The following is a 25518-nucleotide window of genomic DNA, read 5'->3' as shown; positions in this document are numbered from 1 at the left end:
GTGTACGAGTGGTCCTCCCAATCCCTCCGTCAACCTCAGGCCATGGTGGGTGTGGTGGTCTCCCCAAACTTGTGGCACCGGCGTCTTGGTCACCCCAATTCTAAAACTCTTCACCAAGTTCTTCGTTCCTCTTCCATTCATGTGTCCTCCAAATTGTCTGAGTCTCTTTGTCATTCATGTCATTGTAATAAGAGCCATAGGCTCCCATTTGGTACTTCTTCCCTTCAAAGCAATGGCCCGTTAGAGCTTCTTTATAGTGATGTTTGGGGCCCTGCCCCTTATTCTTCCATTGATGGCTTTTCCTACTATCTTATTTTTGTTGATCATTTTACCAAGTACACATGGCTATACCCTCTCAAAAAGAAATCAGATGTGTTTTCCACCTTCACCACCTTTAAAGCACTTGTTGAAAATTATTTCAAAACTAAAATCATCACCTTATTTACTGATGGTGGAGGGGAATTTGTCAAACTCAAAAACTTTCTCTCTTCCACTGGCATCTCTCATCTCATCACACCACCACATACTCCACAACACAATGGTGTTGCCGAACGACGGCATCGTCATGTTGTCGAAACCGGTCTCACCCTTCTTCATCAAGCCTCATTACCTCTTTCCTATTGGTCATATGTTTTTCAAACTGCTGTCTACCTCATAAATCGAATGCCCACTCCCATCCTTAAAAATGTCTCACCATATACACAACTCTTTCATCAACAGCCCAATTACTCACGTCTTCGTACCTTTGGATGTCTGTGTTTTCCATGGCTACGGCCTTACAACTCCAACAAGTTACTTCCTCGTTCCCGCGCGTGTCTTTTTCTTGGTTACTCCTCCAATCAAAGTGCCTACAAATGTCTTGATCTCTCATCCAATAAACTTTTTATCTCTCGTCATGTCCAATTTGATGAGTCCTCTTTCCCTCTTGCTAGTGCCCATAATTCCACTTCTTCTGTCCCCTCTCCTACTTCCACCTCTTGGTTTCCTCTTGCTCCTCCTGTTACTCTTATTCCTTTCCAAGCAGCCACCATGCCACCACCATCGGCTACCACCTCCTCACCGACTGCACCATCCACATCGTCCTCTGCTTCTGCCTTGGAGCAGCTCTGCCCCCCTGCGCACATACCACCTCCAGCCCCTACTGTCTCTCCACTTCCGCCACAAAACCCACCCCCCTCTAACCCACCTCATACTACTCATACCCCTTCACAAACCATGACCCCAACCCATTTCCCTTCCAATCCGACCCCTACTGAACCAGAAACCCAACCTCCCCAGTCTTCCCCTATCCGTACCTACCTCAGAAACCCAAATAGACTCGTTCTTACCTTCCCAGCCCCTGACCCATCGCCTCCCCCACCATCTTCTATCTCACAACCCATGGTTCCCGAACACCAAATGGTGACGCGTGCCAAAGCCGGTATTAGCAAGCCCAATCCTCGGTATGCTTTAGTCGCTACCAAACACCCCATACCCTCATCCGTTGAACCGACATGTGTTTCTCAGGCCATTAAAGATCCTTTTTGGCGAGCTGCCATGTCTACTGAGTTTAATGCGCTCATTAGCAATGGAACTTGGGAGCTTGTTCCATCTGACTCTACTCAGAATCTCATTGGTTGTAAATGGGTATTTCGTATCAAACAACACCCAGATGGCACTATTGACAGGTACAAGGCCCGTTTGGTCGCCAAGGGTTTTCATCAGCGCCCCGGCGTCGATTTCTCCGAAACTTTTAGTCCAGTGGTCAAGCCCACCACCATCCGTGTTGTGTTGCATCTTGCCTTGTCTAATGGCTGGCCTATTCGTCAGTTGGATGTCAACAATGCCTTTCTTCATGGCACACTTAGTGACACTGTTTATATGTCACAACCCCCAGGTTTTGTTGATACCAACCTACCATCTCATGTTTGTAAACTCCGAAAGGCTCTTTATGGCCTTAAGCAGGCACCTCGGGCATGGTACAAGGAATTGAGCTCCTTCTTGCTCTCACAAGGCTTCCGCAATGCTACCTCTGATGCCTCCCTATTTATTTCTACCTTTGGTCGAAATGTCATTTATTTCTTGGTTTATGTTGATGATCTTATTGTTACTGGCAACAATTCTTCTCTTGTAATGCAGTTCATTGCCACATTGGCTCACCGGTTCTCTGTCAAAGACTTGGGGTCTCTTCATTACTTCCTTGGTGTTGAGGTTATTCCCACCACGTCTGGTCTCTTTCTCTCGCAACACCATTACATTCGTGATCTCCTACTCAAAGCAAAAATGGACGGTGCCAAGGAGGTCAGCACTCCATTATCTCCTTCTGATAGTCTTGTGCTCAATGATGGGACTCCACCTACTGATGCTACTCGATTTCGTCAAATCATTGGTGGTCTTCAGTATCTCAACCTCACACGCCCTGACATCTCCTTTGCCGTTAATAAGCTCTCTCAATTCATGCATAAGCCTTCGGAGTCTCACTGGCAAGCCCTCAAGCGTCTCCTTCGTTACTTGAAGGGCACCTTATACTTTGGTCTTCATTTGTCTCGTCGCTCATCTCATCGTCTCTATGCTTTCTCTGATGCCGATTGGGCCAGCAATCTTGATGACCGTAAGTCCACTACTGCCTATGTTGTTTATCTTGGTGGCAACCTAATCTCTTGGAGCTCTCGCAAGCAACGCTCTGTAGCCCGCTCTTCCACTGAAGCTGAATATCGAGCCATTGCTACCACCACTGCCGAAATTGCATGGATTCAATCCTTGTTACGTGAACTTGGCATTTCCCTTTCCGGTCCACCGCTCATTTCATGTGACAACATTGGAGCCACATTCTACTGTGCTAATCCTGTCCTCCATTCTCGCATGAAACATATTGATATTGATTTTCAGTTTGTCCGGGATCGCGTCAATAGTGGTCTTCTTCAAGTTTCACATGTTTCTACTGTTGACCAACTTGCCGACGCCCTCACCAAACCACTTCCACGTCTGCGTTTTCAACTTCTCCGGTCCAAGATCGGTGTCTCCGATGGGACCACCGTCTTGCGGGGGCGTAAAAGGGAACCTTCATCAAAGGAAATCATCTCATCATCAACGCAATCATCTGCAATCTCTCATCAAAGTCAACCTTGATTGTTGCCTTCCTGTCATAGCTGATCTGGATTGATTCTCTACATCAATCCCATTGTATTTTCCTTATCTAGACAACCTGGATTGATTCTCTACATCAATCCTGTTATATTTACCTTATTTAGATAGTATCAATTTGTATATAATAGTTATTCCATGTATCAATCAGATATCAATGAAATATACCATTCATTCTTAATCTCTTTAATTGGAACATATTGGAGCAATTTAAAATCTTACAAGTTGTTATTTCATATTTGATTTCCCAGAGATCTCATACATCATTATATGATTCAAATCCGATCACACGAATTGCTATGGGGCTCCTGACAAGATGCTCTCCATCTGTCCATGTTAGGCTCCCAAACTTGTAATCTCCATGCAACTTTTGAGTTGTGAAGAAGATGACTTTGAAGGGAAGAATTTGAGTGGTTATATTGAAACTTAAAGTTTGAGGCTCAACTGTCATTTTTATGCCAGGAGGAGCCTGCACCAATGCCTTGTACTTTGAGTTTATGTGCCCCACATTTGTCACTGTTCTTGTCACAGTTGCTGTCCTTTTGAGGTTTGGAATTGTGATGGAAGGGAGGTTGAGGTTCACCCCATTGGTTTTTGTTATGCAGTTTATATTGGTCTTGGTTAATCTGGTAATTGAGTCAATGCTGTAACCAAGGGAGCAGAGAAATTTGATGTAATCTTCTGTACTAGCATCGAAAATGAGCCCGGGATCGATTGCCTTGTTGGGATCAACATGGCCACCGCCTATGTCAAACGGGTCAGCTTCCTTGCGGGTTAGGCCTTCGGCTGAAATGCTTGTTCCATCTGTTCCAGTCTGGGAAGCTGCAAGAGTTAAGTGGTTAGTGTAAGTTGTAGATGAGCATGGACTTTAGTTTTCACTGTAAAAATAGATGTTTTGGTTTTGACTTGCCAGTGGTGACTAGAGCTGATTTTATTGCTGAAGGAGACCAATTTGGATGTGCAGATTTGATGAGAGCTGCTATCCCTGCAACATGAGGGCATGCCATTGAAGTTCCTGATAGCAGCGCATAACCGTTGCTATGTTTTGTGTCACGTGGTCGAAATGCAGCTATGATGTCTACGCCCGGTGCAGCTATGTCAGGCTATGTCCATTGATCAAGCGTTGTATAAAAAAACAAGGTCATAATTAAATAACGCAGATATGAAGAGAAAGTAGACATAGTATTTGATATGTGTGTCTGTTTTTGATATGATTAGTACTGTTACCTTCAGAACTTCTGGTGTCATGGAACTAGGTCCTCTAGCTGAGAAAGAGGCAACTCGAGGAGAGGCCCATTTCCCAATAACAGTTTTTGGGTCACTGAGCTTTGCAATTGGAAACCTTCATAGCCACAGTAAACAACTCAATTTTGTATCATATGTGTACACTTAAATGTTTTCTCCATCTTCTTATGTTCTTACCGTGCTTTTCTGATGTAGGAAAGTATTTGTGTCCCTACTTCATAACCTACTCTGATGCATGGAATATCACATGACGCGAGCCCATCATTGGGAAACTGCGCAAATATAAGTCCAACCCCTCCGGCTTCCTGCACGGTGTTTGATGCAGACTGTATGTCCTGCTGATCTGATTTTGAGAAACAAAGTACTATTTTCCCTGAGGCTAATGTTGCATTGAGACTTCCAGGCTGACAATCCTTGCTTGAAGTAAAATGGAAGATTGTGACACACAGCACATGCAAAGATAAATTAAGATATTAATCAAAAGGAAAGAAGAGTTCTCACGCTGAATCATTTGTCCGGTCTAAAGCTATGCGTTCGGAGTATATGATGCCAACAAATCCATGCTTATGTTTTTCAATGTCAATAGATTGGCCCTGCAACAGACAGCCATTGCAAGAAATCTTAAGTGACTGCTTTATTTTTCCGATTTTTCATTCCAAGGATGAGTTAGGTTTACCCAAAGAGTGTGGTTATTTCCAAGTGTAATGGCTGTTGGGAAGACCCTGTCTATTGTGGTGGCTGCTACAGTTATGAGCCATGGTGCAGTGTTCACAATGGTTTGTGAGATAGGGCCATCATTTCCTGCTGAGCAAACAACTGTAATCCCTTTTGCGGTTGCATGGAAGGAACCAATTGCAATTGAATCACGCTGATCAACGTAAGAGAACAAAGGAGTCACATTGCCTACAGAAAGAGATAGGATGTCCACGCCATCATGAATGGCCTTGTCAAATGCCTTTAGAAGATCAGCATCAGTGCATCCTTCAAAGGCCCAGCAAGCCTTGTAAATTGCTAAGTGAGCAAGAGGTGCTCCTCCTCTGGCTAACCCTGAAGCTAGTCCTCTGTAGTTGGCTCTCTTGACAAAGTAGCCAGCTGCTGTGGAAGCTGTATGAGTGCCATGTCCAATTCCATCCCTTGGTGACTGAAAGTCCATCAGAGTGTTGGTTCTGTTAAGATTTTTAAAATGTTCAATTGCGCCTTTTCCAAACCAGCGAGCACCAATAATTTTTCGGTTGCAGTTGGTGGAGTTAAAGTGCTCTCCCTGCTGACAAATTCCTTTCCAATGTGTTGGGATAGGATCCATGCCTTCATCATTAAAACTTTTAGACTCTGGCCAAACACCTGCATATATTCAAATTTGTGTTCAAGTACAGTTTGAAGCGTACTAGTATTTATAATAGGGGATGTTACCTGAATCTATTAAACCAATGATAGTTCCTTTGCCCATGCTCTTTGTTAAAAGATTTCCCGATAAGTGCTGATGGATCCCAATAAAATCCCAACTTCTGGTAGTGTGGAGCTTGTGAATGCGATTTCGAATCACTTGGACAACTCCAGGAAACTCTGCAGTTTATGGTGTTAACAATGAATGATGATAAAATAGTATGCTCATCATGTAGTTTCTTGCTAAATACCATACCCGCAATTGCTTCTGCCTGAGATTCTGTTAACCTTGCAGCAAATCCAGAAAAGCCATGCTTATAGCTGTATATAATGGATCTATATGCAGCTTCTTTGCTTCAAAATGAAAAAAAGGAGCTTTCTTGTTATGTCTTTCTATATCTAGGAATGCAAATCATTTTGACGTTAGGACTAAAAGAATGAACAGTGTATAGAATAAAGCCAGACCTTCCTAGCAAGGTGGTTAGCATTTGATGATGAAACTTTTTTGTCGATGCAGGATCATCATTTTTTTTCTCTCCCAAATATACAATGTGCACCTGAAAAGACTCCTTGTCAAATAGCTGTGCAGAAAGAACAAAGAAAATGGAGTTGGAGCTAAAACTTAACACTCACTTCGCTTGTGGCCTCAACAAGTATTATTGAGACATGGAGATAGTGTTGAAGAAAACAAAGAGCAAGAACCACAAGAGAGTAGTTTTTTTTTGCACATATCCAGTCTCTTCTCGTTTTGGAATCCATCAAAAAATGGAAGACTCGAAAACTCTGGAAATTTTCTACAGGTATTGTGTACACTTTAAAAGCCAGCCATCCCTGCATCTGTAAATTATAATCTAATGGTCCTAATAGATATGTTAAAAGTCGAAAATCCTTTTTCTCTTGTAATATAATCCTCAATCCATGTGAGGACATCATTTTGGGTAGAAAGTTTTTCCTCAAAACTTTGAATAATTTGCTTTATCTACTTCCTCAACCTTTTCTATTGTCAACTTGAACAGTAGGGCACAAAAGCTTGGTGTGATGTGTATGCCATGGCCAAGCATAATCTTTTAGGACCTGAAAAAAAGCATGAATATTTTTCATCTTTTATTCATCTGCATTCTGCTGTGCCTTTTTTGAATATGATTTTTTAACTGCAAATACACCAACTAAAAATTATGGATTGCTTACATCTAAATATAAAAAAACTCATCTGTGAAACTCTATAATATATTATGTGTACTTTGATTGATAGTCTGTCCTCAAATGATGAAGAGTGTTAGTTGAATGATTGTGGTGCTGCACTGCACTGCATTGAAGTAGGCCCCTACCACCACGTTTATTGGACTGGCTTTTATGAGAGCCCTGCCATGAGAATTCCAAACCCACAACTTATGAGTGGTGCTTTTGCCTTCCGTTAGTGGGACTACTTTTTTTTTTCAAGGAAAAGCAGGATTGTTTTGGGACGAAAAGCATTTCTGTAGAAACCCTATCATGTTTCAAAAAGTAAACATGACGACAGCAGAAGGTGAGTGGGAGGGATGACCTTGGGAAAGTTGGGGTTGCAATTGACTTCTGTCTGTCCATTTGAGCTTGGTTCATGAATAAAAAATAATGCTAGAAAAGAAAATGCTGTTGCATCATTTTTCATATCCATATCAATTTGCCCACCACGGCACGTGGTTCTCTGTTCTTCAGTGCACTCACAAAAGAGAATCAAATTCCTTGTCTACTTTCCTTGTTCATCAAGCAGACTCTCATATATTCTTTTCAACTGTGCATTATATAACTAACAAATTATGCTTACAAAAGAGAGGCAGACATTGTCTCCGGAGAGAAATGCGATTATTAGTATGTAGCCAATTTTACAGGATGAGTATGATCTATTTTCAATTGTCGTCAGTATAGGATTGTATGATCTGTGTTCTCACTGATATGGGACTTGTCACATCATGCACCCCATCTCTCCAAGTCAGGCTTCCAAAAAAGTATGCTGTGTTCACTTGGTAGGTGGTGGAAACTGCTACCATGAAGGAGATTGTCTTAACTGTGGAATTGAAAACCAATGTATCTGGTTTTACACTTACTTTAATGCCTGGTGGAGGGTCTATTTGAGCTTTATATATTGAGTTGACAGGACCAACATTTGTCACACTTTGAGTGAGTGTTATCGACTTTCTTAGATTTGGAATGGTAATGGAAGGTAGGTTCACATCCAGAATGGAAGGCGTAATAATGGGACATGCTGTGGCTTGTCCAACAAGTTGAGAGATAGCTGAGATGTTGTAGCCAACAGCACAAAGGTAGTTTATGTAGTCATCTGTTCCAATGTCATATATGAGGCCAGGGTCTGCTGCCTTGTTCGGGCTCACTAGTCCTCCTCCGTAATCAAATGGATCCGCGAGCTTCTGCAGCGTTCCTTCAGCAGATATGGGGTCTCCAAATGGATCAGTCTTCCATACTGCAAAACAAAACAAAAAGTTTTGTAATTGTTAATGTGCTGCACCTAATGTTGAAATTGTCACCATTCAATTTTGCTACATTACCCGCACTTGCTAATCACTTGGCCACTGAGTATAACGGTCATAGATCAACCTGTTGTTACTAGTGCTGATTTGATTGCAGCAGGGGACGATGCAATGCTTTTAAAAGTGCCACAATGCCTGCAATGTGAGGAGTTGCCATTGATGTCCCTGAATGAAAGGCGAATCCTTGATCCATAACGGGATCAAAGGGAGTACTGGCTGCTAATATACTCACACCGGGTGCAGCTATATCCGGCTGTGACACAAAGCCCTAATCAGTTAACTCCAAAGTAATAGGATAAATTAATAGGATGGACTAATGTTGTAGGGGATTGTACCTTCAAAATGGCTGGAGCGATTGAATTAGGCCCTTTAGCAGAGAAGTAGGCAACTTTGGTTGATACAGGCTTCCCCACCAGTGATTTAGAAGGGATCAATTTTACTACAGGAGATCTATGTATAACACAGAATGACCTAAGTTTCACATGCTCAACAAAGAAAATTTTGATATTAAATTGATCATGGTAGTGCAAAATGAAGATACATGGTGGAACGAATGTAAAGCAGTATCTGGGTGCCAAGTTCATGGTCTACCGCAATGCATGGGAAGTCATTGCTGAATGGAGCCAAGAGATTACTAGGATGCCTTGCAATAATCACCCCAACCCCACCCCTACTTCTCACAGCGGATACAGTGCTTATTGCTTGTGCTGGCCCGGGCACTGTTGTGAAGCAAAGGAATACATTTCCTGCCACAGGTGTGTTATTAAGTGACAGGGCCTCGCCGACACTGCAAGTGAATACATTTATTTTTCAGAGAGCATTATGATTTCATTTCCCATATCACAAACCAAATTATTCATGTAAAAATTTTCAGTTCAAATACTTTTTTCTTCATATAAAAAAGATGTGCAAATAAATATTACATACCCAGCTGTTGTAGGGAAGAATTCTGGGCCCTCTAGATACACCAGACCAGTAAAACCAACCTCTTTTCCTACAAACATGGCCTGCCCCTGAAAATTTTAGAGTGCTGCCAAACGAACTCTAAAATTAACTGAGTATACCCTACTATCAAATTATTTATTGAATTACTAATTTAACCTAATATAAAATGACCAAAAACCCTAATCAAATGTAAACCAAAAACTTTACTTTCAAAAACCTCGTTTGGGAGTGCTTCTTCCTGAAGCGCTTATGCCAATAGCGCTTATGACATAAGCGCTTCTACAAAGAAGCAGTTTCTTGTTTGGATGTCACATTTAAAAGTGCTTTTAAACTACATAAAAGCTTTATTGATATTTTGTTGAGTGTTTAATTTTCTTTGTTTGGATATCCTTTCTCCTCACTGTTTTTCTCTCTCTTTCCCTTTCCCTCATATATAAAATCATTCATTTTCATTCATTTTATTATATCGTGTCTATGGCCATGTGACATTGCAGCAAAGATTTTCGACGAACCCAACACACAGTTGGGCTTACTTCTTCTTCTGCTTCAACCTCAGAAGCCGATAACATTCCATGTAAAATAGCAATCAACGTAAGCTAACCCATCTCTTGTTACGCTTGTTCATTCTGGTTTTTCATTGTTTTTCTCGGAAAGATTTTGTCTTTCTTACATTGTTCTTTGTTCTAGTTGTTAAAGACTAATCTTGATGTATCCTTAATCCTTTGAGACTGAACTTTCAAGAAGCAGAGGTCGGTTGGTTTCAATCAATTATTATGTTCTCTCTGTTTTGCTGCCCTTGCACTCGTGATTTTCCTTGTTCATTTTGGCAGATTATAAATATGATGGCCTAAAGTTGCAATTTTTATTATTGGTCCATGATATAGATGTAAAAGGAATGTCAAATTAATGAACAACAGTATTTTAATTGGGGTGTTTATCAGATATTTTCAGTTTAAAAAAGAAAAAAAGGGGTATTTTGGCATTTTAAAAAATTAAATATGGGTATTTTCGGTATTATAAAAGTTTAATTAAAGGGAGCCAAGTGCTTCTCGTGTTTTTGTCCTGCAGCGCTTTTAAGAAGAAGCACATCTCAAGTGCTTTTTCTAAAACCACTCCAAGTGCTTTTGGATCTCACCCAAAGAGCTTTTATAATTTTTGCCAAACATCATTTTTAAAAGACAGAAGCGCTTTCACTTATTTAGAAGCGCTTTTCACTATTCTAAAAGCACTCCCAAACGAGCCCTTAGTATTAATTCCAACAATTTGTTGATAATTTCTAGAGTAATGACGACTTGGTTATAGGCTTTCACAGACCCTACTGATACTATCACAACCATGTAATTGGGGAATATGCAATTTTTTTTTTTTTGGACCTGCCATTGTTTGCACTCATGAGTATGTGAACAATTTTCAAGTGTTGGTTTACCCTAGCAAACCCTTTGGCCTCCCCTAGCAAACCCTTTGGCCTCTTTATAAGACGATCCATAATCTTTTGATCCGATTTCAGTGGTGAAGATCTTGAAGGTTATCCAGGTGCAGGCCCTTATGACAAATAGACTCCATGACAACTATCCCAGCACTAGTAAAAAAAACCCCTTGCGCGACCAAATTTTGCGCGACGAAAAACTATTCGTCGCTCAAAGTCTTGCGCGACGAAAAATAATTCGTCGCCCAAAGTCACTTCGCGCGACAAACTTTTGCGCGACGACAATACATCGTTGCTCAAAGTCTTGCGCGACGAAAAATAATTCGTCGCTCACGTGAAGTGACTTTGGGCGACGAAAAATAATTCGTCGCTGAAAGTGACTTTGCGCGACGAAAAGTAAACTTCGTCGCGCAAAGTCCTTATAAAAATATAAAAAATATAAAAAATATTTTTTAAAAATTTTTCCATGACGTAATCCAAACATTTTGTCACCTAAACCAATTTATTTTTGTTTTTTATTTTGTATGCATAACACTTAAGAAATTAAGCGGTATATATATTTATTAAGTAACTTTAAATTTATTATTTTAGATCGGATCGGATTTTTATTAGAAAAATATATTCTTGTTGTTGGGATTGGGTTTTTGTTAGAAAATATATATTTTAAATTGACGATCGAATTATTTCATTGTATTCATATCGGGTCAAGGAGTGTAGCAGTAAAAAATCATCAAAATCGGAGTTAAAATAAACGTTAAATCTTGATTTTTCATTATAACCGTCGAAAAGTTTTATCCCCTTACTTGATCTCTGAATGTTTATTTTTTCCGATTTCTGGCTATATGATCTCGAAGTATAAACAAACAAGTTTGATGGTTGGATCGTTGAAACTAGTTTTTTTGAATGCATATGCCATCAAAACAATATATTCACTAACAATTAAGAGTTTATTTATACTTTTGTTAAATATAACATAAGATTTTGTGGTATCCACTAGTGTAAATATTTTAAATTGAAGATCAAATTCAGTCATTGTATTCATATAGGGTCAAGGAGCGTAGCTGTAAAAAAATCATCAAAATCGGAGTTAAAATAACCATTAAATCTTGATTTTTCATTTATAACCATCGAAAAGTTTTGTCCCGTTACTTGATCAATGAATGTTTATTTTTTCCGATTTTTGGCGTATATGATCTCGAAGTATAAACAAACAAGTTTGACGGTTGGATTGTTGAAACAAGTTTGACGGTTGGATCGTTGAAACTAGTTTCGTAGAATGTGTATGCCATCAAAACAATATATTCACTAACAATTAAGAGTTTATTTATATTTTCGTTAAATATAACATAAGATTTTGTGGTATCCACTAGTGTAAATATTTTAAATTGAAGATCAAATTCAGTCATTGTATTCATATAGGGTCAAGGAGTGTAGCTGTAAAAAAAATCATCAAAATCGGAGTTAAAATAACCGTTAAATCATGATTTTTCATTTATAACCGTCGAAAAGTTTTGTCCCGTTACTTGATCTATGAATGTTTATTTTTTCCGATTTTGGCGTATATGATCTCGAAGTATAAAAAAACAAGTTTGACGGTTGGATCGTTGAAACTAGTTTCGTAGAATGCATATGCCATCAAAACAATATATTCACTAACATTTAAGAGTTTATTTATACTTTCGTTAAATATAACATAACATTTTGTGGTATCCACTAGTGCAAATGTTTTAAATTGAAGATAAAATTCAGTCATTGTATTCATATAGGGTCAAGGAGTGTAGCTGTAAAAAAAATCATCAAAATCGGAGTTAAAATAACCGTTAAATCGTGATTTTTCATTTATAACTATCGAAAATTTTTGTCCCGTTACTAGATCTCTGAATGTTTGTTTTTTTTGATTTTTGGGGTATACGATCTTGAAGTATATACAAACAAGTCTTATGGTTAGATCGTTGAAGTGTGTGTGTGTGTGTGTGTGTGTGTGTGTGCGTGTATATATATATTTATTTATTAAGTAGCTTTAAATTTATTTATTTTGTACATATAACACTTAAGAAATTGAATAGTATATACATTTATTAAGTAGCTTTCACCTTAATTATATTTTAAATCATAAAATAAAATATTTTTATTTTTATTATTCATAACAATTATTTTTATAAATATTGTGCTACGAACCAATTTTTCGTCTCTCAAAAGTTTGCGCGACCAACAGTTCGTCGTGCAAAACTCAAAAAATTTGGGCGAGTACCAAAAATGGGGCGGGGGTTTTTAAAATTAAAAAAAAAAAAAACTTTAGACTTTGCGCGACCAATATTTTTTGTCGCGCAAAAATTTGGGCGGGTACCAAAAATGGGACACGGGAATTTTTTTTATATAATTGTTTTAGACTTTGCGCTACCAATATGTATTTTTCCTCGGGCAAAAATTTAAAGATTTTGGCGGGTACCAAAAAAGGGATGCGGGAATTTTTTTAAAAAAAAATAATTTTTTTTAGACTTTGCGCGACCAATATTACTATATTCGTCGCGCAAAACTTTGCGAGACCAATATGTTTCGTCGCGCAAAACTTTGAGCGACCAATATATATTTTTCGTCGCGCAAAAATTTGGGCAGGTACCAAAAATGGGACGCGGGATTTTTTTTTATATAATTGTTTTAGACTTTGCGCGACCAATATGTATTTTTCGTCGCACAAAAATTTAAAAATTTTGGCGGGTACCAAAAATGGGATGCGGGAATTTTTTTTTAAAAAAAATAATTTTTTTAGACTTTGCGCGACCAATATTCCTATATTCGTCGCGCAAAACTTTGCGAGACCAATATATATTTTTCGTCGCGCAAAAATTTGGGCGGGTACCAAAAATGGGACGCGGGAATTTTTTTATATAATTTTTTTAGACTTTGCGCGACCAATATGTATTTTTCGTCGCACAAAAATTTAAAAATTTTGGCGGGTACCAAAAATGGGATGCGGGAATTTTTTTTTTTTCAAAAAATAATTTTTAGACTTTGCGCGACCAATATTTATATATTCGTCGCGCAAAACTTTGCGAGACCAATATGTTTCGTCGCGCAAAACTTTGCGCGACCAACAGTATTTTCGTCGCGCAAAGTGATACGATTTTAAAAACCGAAATAACTCCTCCACCATTTTCTCAATTTCTTTCTCTACTCTTACCTCTCCTCTCTCTTTCCCTCTCCCCAAATCCCACCCTTTCTCTCACACTCCCTCCTCTCACTTAATCTCTCATCTCTCTCTTCACTATCTCTCTCTCTCACTCACTCTCTCATCTATCTTTTCACTATCTCTCACTCTCTCATCTCTCTATCACTATCTTATCTAATTCTCTCACTTCTCCCTCTCATTCTCACTCACTCTCAATCTTGCCAAAAGGTATATTCTCTCCAAATTTTAATTTTTTTTCATTAATATGTGTTTTTGGAGTTAGTTTTGAGTTTGTGTGGGGTTTGGGGTTGAGTAAAGGGGAGAGATTGGAGTTTGGGTTGGATTTGTGGTATAACAATTTTAGGGGAGATTATGCATTCTTTTTTTTGTTGTTGTTGTTGTTATTTGACCATATTTGTTTTTTTGTAGGTAATCATTGAGACTTTGATGGCTAAAGTTGAGGATTAGGAAGCTATCAAAACATATTATCCACCACTACCACCACAATATGCTTGTATTAGGATTTTATTATTTTACTTTGTTAATTCATGTGTACATTTTGAATATTATATATATATAAATATTTATTGGATAATTTGATCACTATTTTTCATATGTAATTTTATTTTGAATATGTCAATTTAAATTAAAGTAATTAAGAAAAATCTTACAATTAAATTAAATTTAAAAAGTAAAAATTTGAAAAAATTACTATAATTAAATTAATATCAATTTAAATTAAAGTGATTTAAAAAAATCATACAATTAAATTATATTTAAAAAGTAAAAATTTGAATAAATTAATATTAAAGAAATAATAATAAAAAGTAAAAATTAGTTTATTTTAATTAAAAAAATTTAAAACACAAAAAAATATTTCGTCGCGCAAATATTTGCGCGACGTTAGTGTTCGTCGCGCAAAACTCTAAAAATGTGGGCGGGTACCAAAAATGGAACGCGGGAATTTTTTATTTTTTAAATTTTTTTGAGACTTTGCACGACCAATGTTTTTTGTCGCGCAAAACTTTGCGCGACGAATATTTTTCGTCGCTCAAACCTTTGCGCGACCAATGTTTTTCGTCGCGCAAAGTTTTGCGGGACCAATATTTTTTCGTCGCGCAAAGTCACTTTGCGCGACCAATGAAAAAACTTGGTCGCGCAAAGTCTTTCTTCACGATCTTTGCGCGACGGATTCTGCGCGACGAAGTTTTTGTCGCGTTAAAATTTGTGCGACTACAATGTATTTTGCGCGACGAAATTCTCTTCGTCGCGCAAAGTGTAAAATGTAGTAGTGCAGGCAATAAGCTTCCATCAATAGATGATCGACTAATTGTAAACTAATCAATACACTCAGCCAGATTCATTGTCGGGCATTTTATGTTTGCAATTAAGAAATCAATTGAATATTTTTTTATATTTATATTATCTAATATTGTTGCATGCTATTGACAGTGTGCCTATGGAGGAGGAAGAGAAAGGTGTGCTTGACTATTCATCTGAACCACTGATGGTTGACGGAAACTTTCACAAGTCAATCCTCTCTAGCATTGCTCGTGCCAGAAGTGCAATTAAGAAGCTGTATGAGTTTAGTGTGGTGTGACAGTGTATTATGGTGTACCGGGGTATTTTTGGTAGTTAAATTAGTTAATTTTACATTTTTATTAAAATATTAGAGTGTACTTAGTTAATTTTAGGGTTTGTTTAGGTACTCAAATTTTATGATACAAACCAATTGAGAAAAAGGAAAACATGTGAATGTTGAATCAAATTTTTTTTTTTTAAAGGAAGCATATTAACGACCCAATTAGACGAGTTTGCAACAAAATTTGCATGAGTTACCAGTAGAGTTATGTTGTTCCCAAGCATGATGGGTGTGGGAAAGGACCTGTCAATGGTGGTAGCTGCCACAGTTAAGATCCAGGGTGTCACATTCCCTACTGTCTGAGCAAAAGGTCCAGTATTGCCTGCAGCACAAACAACACTAATACCCTTGGCCACAGCATGGAGCCTGTGGAAATTGCGTCACGCTTATCAACTTCTGCGAACTTAGGAAGGTAGTTTCACATAGACAGTGACAACACATCAACCCCATGGCACACACTGCAATTGGTGCATACCAACATGGCTTGTACACGGCCAAATGAGCCCAGGGTGCACCACCTCTAACTACTCCTAGACCGAGGCCTTTGTAACTTGCATTGGCCACAAAGGAACCAGCAATGGTTGTGGCAGTGTGTGTGCCATGTCCCATTGCATCTCTAGATGACAAGAACTCTGGGAATTCAGTGGTATTGAATGGTTGTTCATTGTCAGCAAGGAAACCATCTATGAACCACTTTGCTCCTATAAGTTTTCTGTTGCATTTTGTTGTGGCATTGAAGTGTTCTCCTGATTCGCACAGGGGGCCTAGATAATCCCAACTCCTTGTATTTTGTAGTGTATGAAAGCTATTAGGCATGACATGAGCAACTCTGGGTAACTCTAAAACAAGATTGAACAGAAGGAATATACTCATTAATTGTAATCAGGAAATTTTGAGGCAATATGCATTGATCAAAAGTGGTCAAAGAAAGAGTACTCAATGTAAAAGTACCTGCAATCTCCTTGGCTTGAGATTCTGTAAGCTTGGCTAAACCAGAGAAGCCATGTTTATAGCTATAGACTATTGAGTCAATGGCGGCTTCTATGCTGCAGCATAGATTCAACCACACATAATCAACAACCATTTTAGAATTTTACCTCCAGAGACCAACATAAATTAAGTCATCTTCAAACATGCAAGTTTCCGAAAGCAGCATAACCATGAATGAAAGCGAATTAAGCAGCCCTCACCACATCACCACACCTTTGCAATGTAGGTGGCAGACTAAAAACAAGCAAGAAAAAAAAAACTACTTGAACAAGACTAAAAATTAGAACTCTGTTCTCGCGATTCAAGCCGCTTAATCAGAAGCTTAAGTGCTCTTTATGATGAAATTGAAGTAGCACGAAGTGTAAAAGTTACTGATTTGAATGAAAGTAAAACTGTAAAGGCTATATACCTCCCAACAACTGATGCCAGCATCTCATGATGTGAACTGGTTACAAGCTCAGGATCCTCATGCTGCTTCTCCCCAATATAAACTATGTGAAGCTATATATCAGATAGTAATTAGTGGTAATCCTCCATAAATTAAGAAATTATAGAGAAACAGATTTCAAGCTTTTGAAGCAGTACTTACTCATCAACTGCTGCAATCAGGGTGTTCGGGCCATTGAAAACTAACAAAAGACTTGCTGCCACAAATATTAAAGCCTTGTTGCTCTCAGTTTTCACCCAAAGGAAACCCATTCTCTCTCTCTCTCTCTCTCTCTGATAGATAAGGATTTATGAAGCTACAGCTATATAGCCTGCATGTTTAGTACAATACCTTGTTTGTATTGTATGAATATGAATATGACTTTTCATTGTTGAATCAGGTCACCATGCAAGTGGCAGGCTTTGAAGACTAATCTAATCAAAAGAGGAGCTTCCAAACTTTTGGATTTTTGGTTCAGATATTTATTTCTTTATCTATCAATTGACATTTCAATTATGGCAAAAAAAAAAAAAAAAAACAAATGACATTTCACGTTGACTTTTCTATGGCCACTGTTGAAGGAAAATGTGATCCTCCAAATATAATTTCACCACCACTAATTAAATAACGGGGTTTTATTATTTTAGGTTCGACCCATTCGAGACGCAAGTCTCTTAATTACAATCCCTTGCTTCAAGGGAACACCCTTTGATTCCATCATAAAGAAACAGAACGTGTGTGTTTGATTTTGCAACTGCTCCCAAGTCCAACCTCAGGATGCCTACTTATCCCTTGCGGGAATCAAGCCACTCGTAGTTCAAAGAATCGCAATGAATAAATGACCCATTGCGAGGGAAATTTGATTTGAATTGTATTGAGAAGTGTTTGAGTGAATTTAGCTGAATAAACCAGGGATTCGATATGGGATTGCATTTGGGATGGTTGCATCTAGATTGAATCTCTAGATTGCCTACGTACCCTTTCAAAGGGATCAAACCAACGTAGTTTGGAATTTGGAAATCAACGGGTAAGTGTGGCCCACTAATTGAGAATTTCTGTTTGAGAGACTTGGATTTAATCTCATTAGAGTTTTCATGGGTAGATGACCCATGGAAAATTGGATGGTTTTGTACCACTTTCGCTGTTGTCAATGTCCAGGAAAAATAATGAGTAATTTTAATTATCCCATTAATTTTTCCTAAACATTGACCATTGCGTTTGGGAAAGTTTTTTTTTTTTTTTTGGCAGAATTTGGTTAAGATAAGCCAGATATTTAAATTTGATTGCGGTTGCGTCTATTGGGATGTTAGACTGCCTACGTACCCTTGACGGGATCAAACCGACGTAGTTCCAAATTGATTTGGAAATTAATGGGTAAGTGTGGCCCATTAATTGAGAATGTGTCTTTGGGACAATTTGGAGGTTTCCATAGGTAGATGACCTATGGGAAAAATTGAAAATTAATGGGTAAGTGTGGCCCACTAATTGAGAGTTTGTGTTTAAGAGATTTGAATTTAATCTCATTGAAATTTTCATGGGTAAATGACCCATGAGAAAAATTGAAAATTAATGGGTAAGTGTAGCCCACTAATTGAGAACTTGAATTTGAGAGATTTAATCTCATTGAAATTTGCATGGGTAGATGACCCATGGGGAATTGGATGGTTTTGTACCCTTTTTCCTTTTTCCAATGTCCAAGAAAAATAATGGGCATTTTTGATGAACCCACTAATTCTCTACAATTGACATTTGCATTTGTATCCATGCATGATTTGGAGGATTTGAGATTAATGGGCTATTGTGGTTGATAAGCCTGTTAATCCATATTGATGCTCCTTTGGTATCTTTTGAGAGTGAGCTTAATGCTCGTAGCACGATCAATCATTTATTTGGAATGGAGTCTTCGACACGGTATGGTTGAGTCGCTTGACACTCCTTTATGAATAGCTTCTTTGCCACAGTGATTGATTCCCATATTTCTTGTTGAGATTTTGTGGGCATGTTTGGTAGCCATCTTGCATTTGAGAATTTAGGCAGATAGACCCGAATGCCGTAAGCATTTTATTGAGCCTTCTTGACCGTCAATTGATTTAGTTCTCGTGAGCCCTTGCTGACACTTTTGTGCACTTGCTTGCATAACTTGGTACTGCAAGTAGTGAACTCATGTCTTCGCCCCTTGGAATACAAAGGAGCACAAGTGCCTGGACACTTTGTTTTCATTTGTTGCAGTCACCAAAAGTGATGTGAGGGACTTGAAAAAGCCTTTTTTTCAAACCTTCACCTTGTCTTCTATCTGTGCGAAGCTCAATGCTTGTTTTATATTGTAAAAGCATATTCCTGAGCTTAGTGGACATTTACAAAGAATGGGCCCTCTTAAACAATCACGCCTCTGACTTTTTTTTATCGTCTTTGACTTCTTGACGTCGGTACAAGCCAGCTACTCTTGTGGCTTGATTTTCCCTTCCGTTTGTCATTGGCATGGGGCCTTTTGCTTCTCCATGAAGCAAAAGAAAAGTATTGTATCTCCTCGATTTATCTTATTTTTTCCATAGTTCTGCTCCTTCCTATTTAGAAGCTTGATGGCTTGAACCGTGGAGGATGAACTTAGAGAAATCTACACTTCCTTTGGATTGGTTGCATGTGTTTGGACTCAAACTTTGTGTGTTCAGATTGATGCAGCTGGCAGCTTTGGGTTTGTTAGCTTTTGTCAAACTTGCCAATTCTTTCTTCTCTGGTCTCTTGCATACGACATATTGGAGGAGATAAGAATTTGGCAAAACACATCTTGCATCAAACCCTTTTTTTTTTTTTTGGTTTTTTCCTTGTTACAATCAAAGAGAACCCAATATCAAATTTTCTTTGATAGCCAATCAGCCATATGGCCCGTTTTCTTCCAATTCAAGAGAGAGGTCTTTCGACATGTGGCCTTCCCTTTGAATTCTTTTTAAGCTACAGACTCTTCCCATTACTGTTTGTAACAAATCAATTTTGGGATGCCATATTTGAGAATGGCGCAGAGGCAACGTCATGGAACACACAAACCATCCCCACAGCGGCATAATTTTTTCTATCTGTATCCAATATTTTTTTTTTGAGGTGCAAACCCAAGCCTTGATTGAGAGTGAAACACCCAGACTTTATTTTTTGGGTGCAATACCCAAATTTGTTTTTAGGATGCAAAACCCAAACTTTGTTTCCGGGGTGCAAAACCCAATGCTTTGATTTCAGGGTTTATAACCCCATGATGGATTGAACATCCAAGAAATTTTGATTCAAGGAATGCTGCCCCAAAATTTGATTTGTGGGTTTTATACCCAATCATAGGGGACTTCAGGAGAGGAGCCTTGTTGAAGATGCAACATGTATCTGACTGCTTCTGTCTTTGCAGGGAGTAGGGGTGTTGAGCCTCATTTTTCTGCTTCTGTCTTTGCAGGGAGTAGGGGTGTTGAGCCTCATTTTTCCTCCAGTCTCACGATTGTCCTTCTCTGCCTTTGTGGCTTTTCGGGTTTTTCCTCCCTCTCTGTAAAAATTCTCCAGCAGCCTTCCCCTTTGTGGGTTCTCCCCCACATCGTCTGCTATTCTCCTTTGATGCTTGTTTGTGGCTTTGGATGCTCAAGGCATCTGTGAGAGAAATCTCACTGTCCTGCCGCATTTAAGAACAACGAACGAAGAACCTCGTGTTTGTTGCTCTCTGTAGAAATCTGTCAGCAAATTCATTTGCCCTTCATTTCGTTTCGCTTATGTAGTGTCATAGCCCCAGCAATTGACTTCATGTGAATTTGATTCTCCACAAGCTTTTATTCCTTTTTTTTTATTCTTCTGTTTACATTCAGCAAAACATAGTAAACCAAAGGCCTTGCTTTGCTCCAGCTGGATCCCTCACGTATTGGTGCCATTAACAGGTGTCTTTCAATTTGATTAAGACACCCAAAGGATAGAAATCCTTCTCCAGGTGAAGTATGGATTAAACTCCTTATTGATTTGGAACTGCTGGATCATCCAGTGAAGCAAACTTCTTGTCCACATAGGATTGGGTTGTCTTCCTTATATATAAAAAAAAAAAAAAAAAAAACATGTAGTGCACCAGCAAACAGCCACAAAACGAAAGTCTTAACATTATTCTTCGTTTGCTTCTCCAGACCAGCACATAACTTTGCTCAAGCCACCTGTTGCACCATCAAACGGAAGCGGATTTCACGTGGTAACCCACATGCCATTCCTTAGTTCTTCTCTGTTATTTTATTTATTGATTGAATTAACTAGGACTTTTGTCTGCATGGACAGCAATAGCGGTAGCAATAGAAGACCCTCCAATTAATTGGATGCTTCTGGGCTGACTTGGAACCAAAAGAGACAAACTCTCTTATTGTCCTTTGTGTGCTGTAACTTTCCCAAGGTCAATAACTCAAGAAATCCTCTTGCCTTTCACGTGGTAATTCCCCCCCTTGAACTCCTCTTTTCCTTTGATTTTTTTCTTTTGTCTGTTTCCATGCTTCTGACCTCTTGTCTTCTCTTTTGCATGAAGAGACTGTGCTGCCAGCTTGAAGGCTTTGGAGTTTGGTGGAGGAAACCACCTGTCATTTTGCTTCAGAAACCCAAGAGAGAACTTGTGGTACATGCCTTGCCAGCTCCCCTTTTTTTTTTGTTTGCTGTTGATGTACCATTGTCCATGTCCTTTTCTTTTTCCCAGTCATAATAAACCAAAGAAATATTCAAGAGAGGGAGGAGGGGCTGTGCGATACAGCCCCCTTTTTTTTTATTTCATTACTTTTTTATCCCCCTTGTTTTGTCTTTTACTAACAAAACCCAACACACAGAACCACTTTTTCTTTTGCTCCTATTCTTCCTCTGTTGGCTTTTTTTCGTTGGCTTGCAGGCAGCAAACACTCATGAGGAGGCAATTCAATTTCCATGCGCCCCTTTTGGTTTCGGATGCTTCATGCAGAAATTTTACACAGGGACTTGTAATTACAAGCCTTTGCTCTTTTGATTTTGATCCCATGGTGGGTTCATCTCTACATCCATGATTTGAGAGATTCTTTGCTCCTGGAAGAGCTTATTTGGTGGTGCATGATGGAATAGACTATGCCATAAAACATGATGATTGAAATCATCATGGAAGGCAAACCTGAAAACACTGCTGGAGTTCTTTGAGCGGAGCCAAGCCTCGGAGAGATTCTTAACCTTGGTTATGATGATTTCAATCATCATAGCCAAGAATTTCTGTGGATTGATCAAACAAACTGCTGGGTGCGGATCGTATCCTCGGAATTACTTGAGCGGAGCTGTCCCTTAGAGAGATTACTGACCCTTTTTATGATGATAGAAATCATCATGGCCAGGAACCCTTGAGTTGAATGGAACCAGAAATCTTGAGCAAAAAAAAATCAGAAAATTGTGCCATGAAACTAATCTTTTTACCTTGAAATGGCTCTTTCCTTTCTCAAGTCTGCTTGCTAATTTTTCTTCTTGCTCTGACTGTTCTCCTTTCTGCTCTTTTTCTGTCCTCCTGCCGTTCTCCTCCTCCTTCTTTTTGTTTACTCCCCTCGTGTCATGCCTCTTATAGAGGCTATCTTATGATGAGTTTGAATTCAAGCTGATGACCACTTCTCAACCGAGATACTTATCTCTTGGTGTTTCAAAACCACTGAAATACCTCTATTTTATTTTTATATGTTTTTCTTGATAAGATTGCAGGGACAAAACAAATTCAATTCTAAACCAAGTCAAACTGGCCCCCAATATGTGAGATCACTGTCTTTGAGATCTGTGCAGCTTAATGTACCCCCTGAAGGCCGTGCAACCTGGTATACCACCGCCTCCGTAAATTCGGGGTATCTTGAATTCAAACCCCACGCAGAAGATAAGGTGATTTCAGTATGCCAAACGCATCGTGCTGTGTTTACCGCTCATTGTTTGGAGGATGTGAATAATGAAGTGGATGGAGACATGAAATTCCAAATCAAAGATCTTCCCACACGTGATGATTTTTACCCCGCTTTGCATAGAATGATCAAGAGTAAGTTGGAGTGGGGGCCCCAGTATCAGTTCTATGGCCGAGCCACTTTTGAAATTGGCGTTGCGGAGTGGACAAAATGCGTTATGAGTGACTTTGGAGACATACTGCATAAGGCAAAAATATATGGTGCCGTAGCAATTTCCCGATATCCTTACGAGTGTTGCCCAAATATATGGAGAGCATTTTGTGAATTATGGGGGCCCTTGTGCAACACCTTTCATCATGGCAATGGTGAGATGGGGATTTCTCTCTATGACATGAAAGTCATTTGTGGGTTGCCAATCTTGGGAGATGTCCAGTATGAGGAATTTATTCCCCAAAATAAAGACTTGCAACAAAATGGAGTATATCCTCCAACTATCACTGAACTTTTGAAGATCCACTCCCAATTATGTATTTATCATAATCAGTCTACCGTCAGCTGGGCCCAATGGATTGGGCATTTTTATCGGGCGAAGATTATTTATAAGGCCTTTGGGAATGGCAAGAGGAAACCTCAAGATCAACTTTTAAGGGCTCCCGAAATCACTTTACGTGTTTCAAAGGAAGGGAGGTTGGCTGCATTCTTGGCACTTTGGTTGAGTAGATTTGTGTTACCTTCCGTGGATCGCAACGTCAGACCTGAAACTTTTCATATGGCATGTTTGATGGCACGAGGGGTCAGAGTTTCACTTGCACCACCTGTTTTGGGGTATATTTACCATGGTCTTGGAGAAATTGCCACTCATCCAGAAGGTCCCAGCTCGTCAAGTGCCTCCTTCCCAATTCATTATGTTATCGGTTGGTTAGGCGAACATATTCCAGGTTTGTACCTACCACAAACTGACAAGGAATTTGTCAAAGACTACCCTTTTTTGGTGAGGTATGCGGGTGTTAAGCCAAAAGGTTTTAGGCTTAATCATGCCAGAATTATATTCCGTAGCGACAAAGAATTAATCTATCGCCCAACCACGTTTACTGAAGATGAAGGCCGTTCCTTTGCTGACAAGAAGGATCTATCAGATAGAAAATTTGAATTTCTAGTTTGCACACGTTATGCGCTTTTGCCGGTGAGGGTGAACAACAATCTTTGGTTGGAACCATACTACCCAAATAGATTCGCACGTCAATTTGGTTTTGACCAAGGTGTCCCTTCGAACAAGCTTTCCTTTAGCGTTCGTGACAGGTGCAAGTGTGGCATGGAGGATTTAGCCATAGCACAAATCACTTTACTTAGAAGAGATACCACAGCTGGATTTTATATCCCGCGCTCTACTCGTGTTGGAGTTTGCACTTGGTGGTATTGCAAATGGTGGATGGGGTCATCAGCACCATATATGGGATTATCTGTAGCTAGAATTTTCTTGTCTTCTAGAAAACACCTCGAAAGGCACGATAATATTTTTATTGTTAGGCCGGAGAATCAAGGCCCCACAAGTTGTCAAAAAGAGGTCTCCAACAAACGTCATTCCTCGCGTAGTGACAACGACAAGAGTCCAAAACGAATTCGAAGCCAGAATCTTGACCATCCATTGATGAGGGAGTCAGTTCCTCCCATGCAGATGCTGCTACTCTTATCGGAGTCTTGGTTTTCCCCATGAATGACGGGCCATCCGAACAAGGTAGTACCACGAACTTCCCAAGTGATGCAGATGATGCTCAAGAAGTGAGCAATGAACCGAATGCTACAGTCGTTGCTCCTGATGTGAGTAATGATCCAAATGAGACAGATGATATTGTTGAAGATGACTGCCCCTTGCCATTGGTAGAATATTTGCCCTCCTCACCTTATGTGAAGAATTTCATTCACCGCATTCTTGGTCCAAGTGTGGCTCCACGTAGGCGAAGGTTCATTGCTGAGGAAATGCAAGACATCTTTGATAGAATTTCTTCTTCCAAATCACCTATAGACCTACTAGCTCACCGTGATCATATTTTGGGGGCACTTGGTCTCTTGCGACCTATGATTAATACCCTTGAATCAGGCCAGGATGAGTTTCAGGAATTTGAAACGACTATCCAACACATTTTCGAGTTGGCCACTTCATTTTCCAAGAACGTTGCCTTCGTGGGAGAATATGCCCATCTAGATGTTGACCGCATCAATGCCTTGATCACCCAATATGAGCAGTGCTTCGCTACCATAAAAACCATGAGCGCGCATCTAATAAAACTTAATAGTGAGCTTGCTGATGTGAATGCCACAGTGGTTGAGGCAGAGAAGGAAGCTGAAGAGGCAGTAAGACGAGCTCATGAAATGCGACAACAGTTTGAATCGAAGACAAGTGCCCTCAAAGAACGTGCAAAAGATTTGCAGCAATCTTTAGACCAACAATTTGAAAAGGAAATTGGGCTTCGACAAGCTAGAATTGATGCCAATGAAGCAATGCTCCCAAAACTCATAGAGGCACGGAACTTAGGCTTCACGCAAGAGAAAGAAATTCGCCAGTTAGTTAGCTCATTGATTTCTCTTTGCAATAGAGTGGAGTAGACTCCTTTTTTTCATTTTCTTTTCTTCTTTTCTTCCCTTACCTCTTAGTTATTGTAAAACTCATTCGTCCACCTTAACTAGTATTGAATGATTCTTTTTTTTTTTTTGTATCATACTCATGCTAAATTTTTTTTTTTTTTTTTTATCATCAGCA

At 39.2% G+C, this 25518-nt stretch overlaps 1 protein-coding gene, 1 long non-coding RNA gene and 1 pseudogene across 2 annotated transcripts; 1 reads left to right on the top strand and 2 right to left on the bottom strand.

Annotated features, from left to right (window-relative positions):
- Nucleotides 1-3323: 3323 nt before the first annotated feature.
- On the bottom strand, nucleotides 3324-6570 carry LOC117628134 (subtilisin-like protease SBT3.9). Its single transcript, XM_034360512.1, has 10 exons — nucleotides 6385-6570; nucleotides 6217-6308; nucleotides 6008-6105; nucleotides 5779-5931; nucleotides 5045-5709; nucleotides 4870-4961; nucleotides 4546-4785; nucleotides 4351-4465; nucleotides 4034-4226; nucleotides 3324-3945 (listed from the first exon to the last, which is right to left on the bottom strand). The coding sequence occupies exons 1-10, from the start codon at nucleotides 6508-6510 to the stop codon at nucleotides 3380-3382; spliced, it is 2340 nt and encodes a 779-aa protein (XP_034216403.1). The 5' UTR covers nucleotides 6511-6570; the 3' UTR covers nucleotides 3324-3379.
- Nucleotides 6571-7637: 1067 nt separating this feature from the next.
- LOC117628099 lies at nucleotides 7638-17147 on the bottom strand (annotated as a pseudogene).
- Nucleotides 17148-19462: 2315 nt separating this feature from the next.
- LOC117627037 lies at nucleotides 19463-22370 on the top strand. Its single transcript, XR_004585707.1, has 4 exons — nucleotides 19463-20827; nucleotides 21015-21076; nucleotides 21160-21307; nucleotides 21403-22370. It is a non-coding gene; the product is annotated as an uncharacterized LOC117627037 (long non-coding RNA).
- Nucleotides 22371-25518: the final 3148 nt, after the last annotated feature.

This window comes from Prunus dulcis, chromosome 5 (assembly GCF_902201215.1).
Source record: "Prunus dulcis chromosome 5, ALMONDv2, whole genome shotgun sequence".
Lineage (NCBI taxonomy): Eukaryota > Viridiplantae > Streptophyta > Magnoliopsida > Rosales > Rosaceae > Prunus > Prunus dulcis.
Note: the sequence above shows the minus strand (reverse complement) of the source record. Positions and strands in the feature narration are given on the sequence as shown.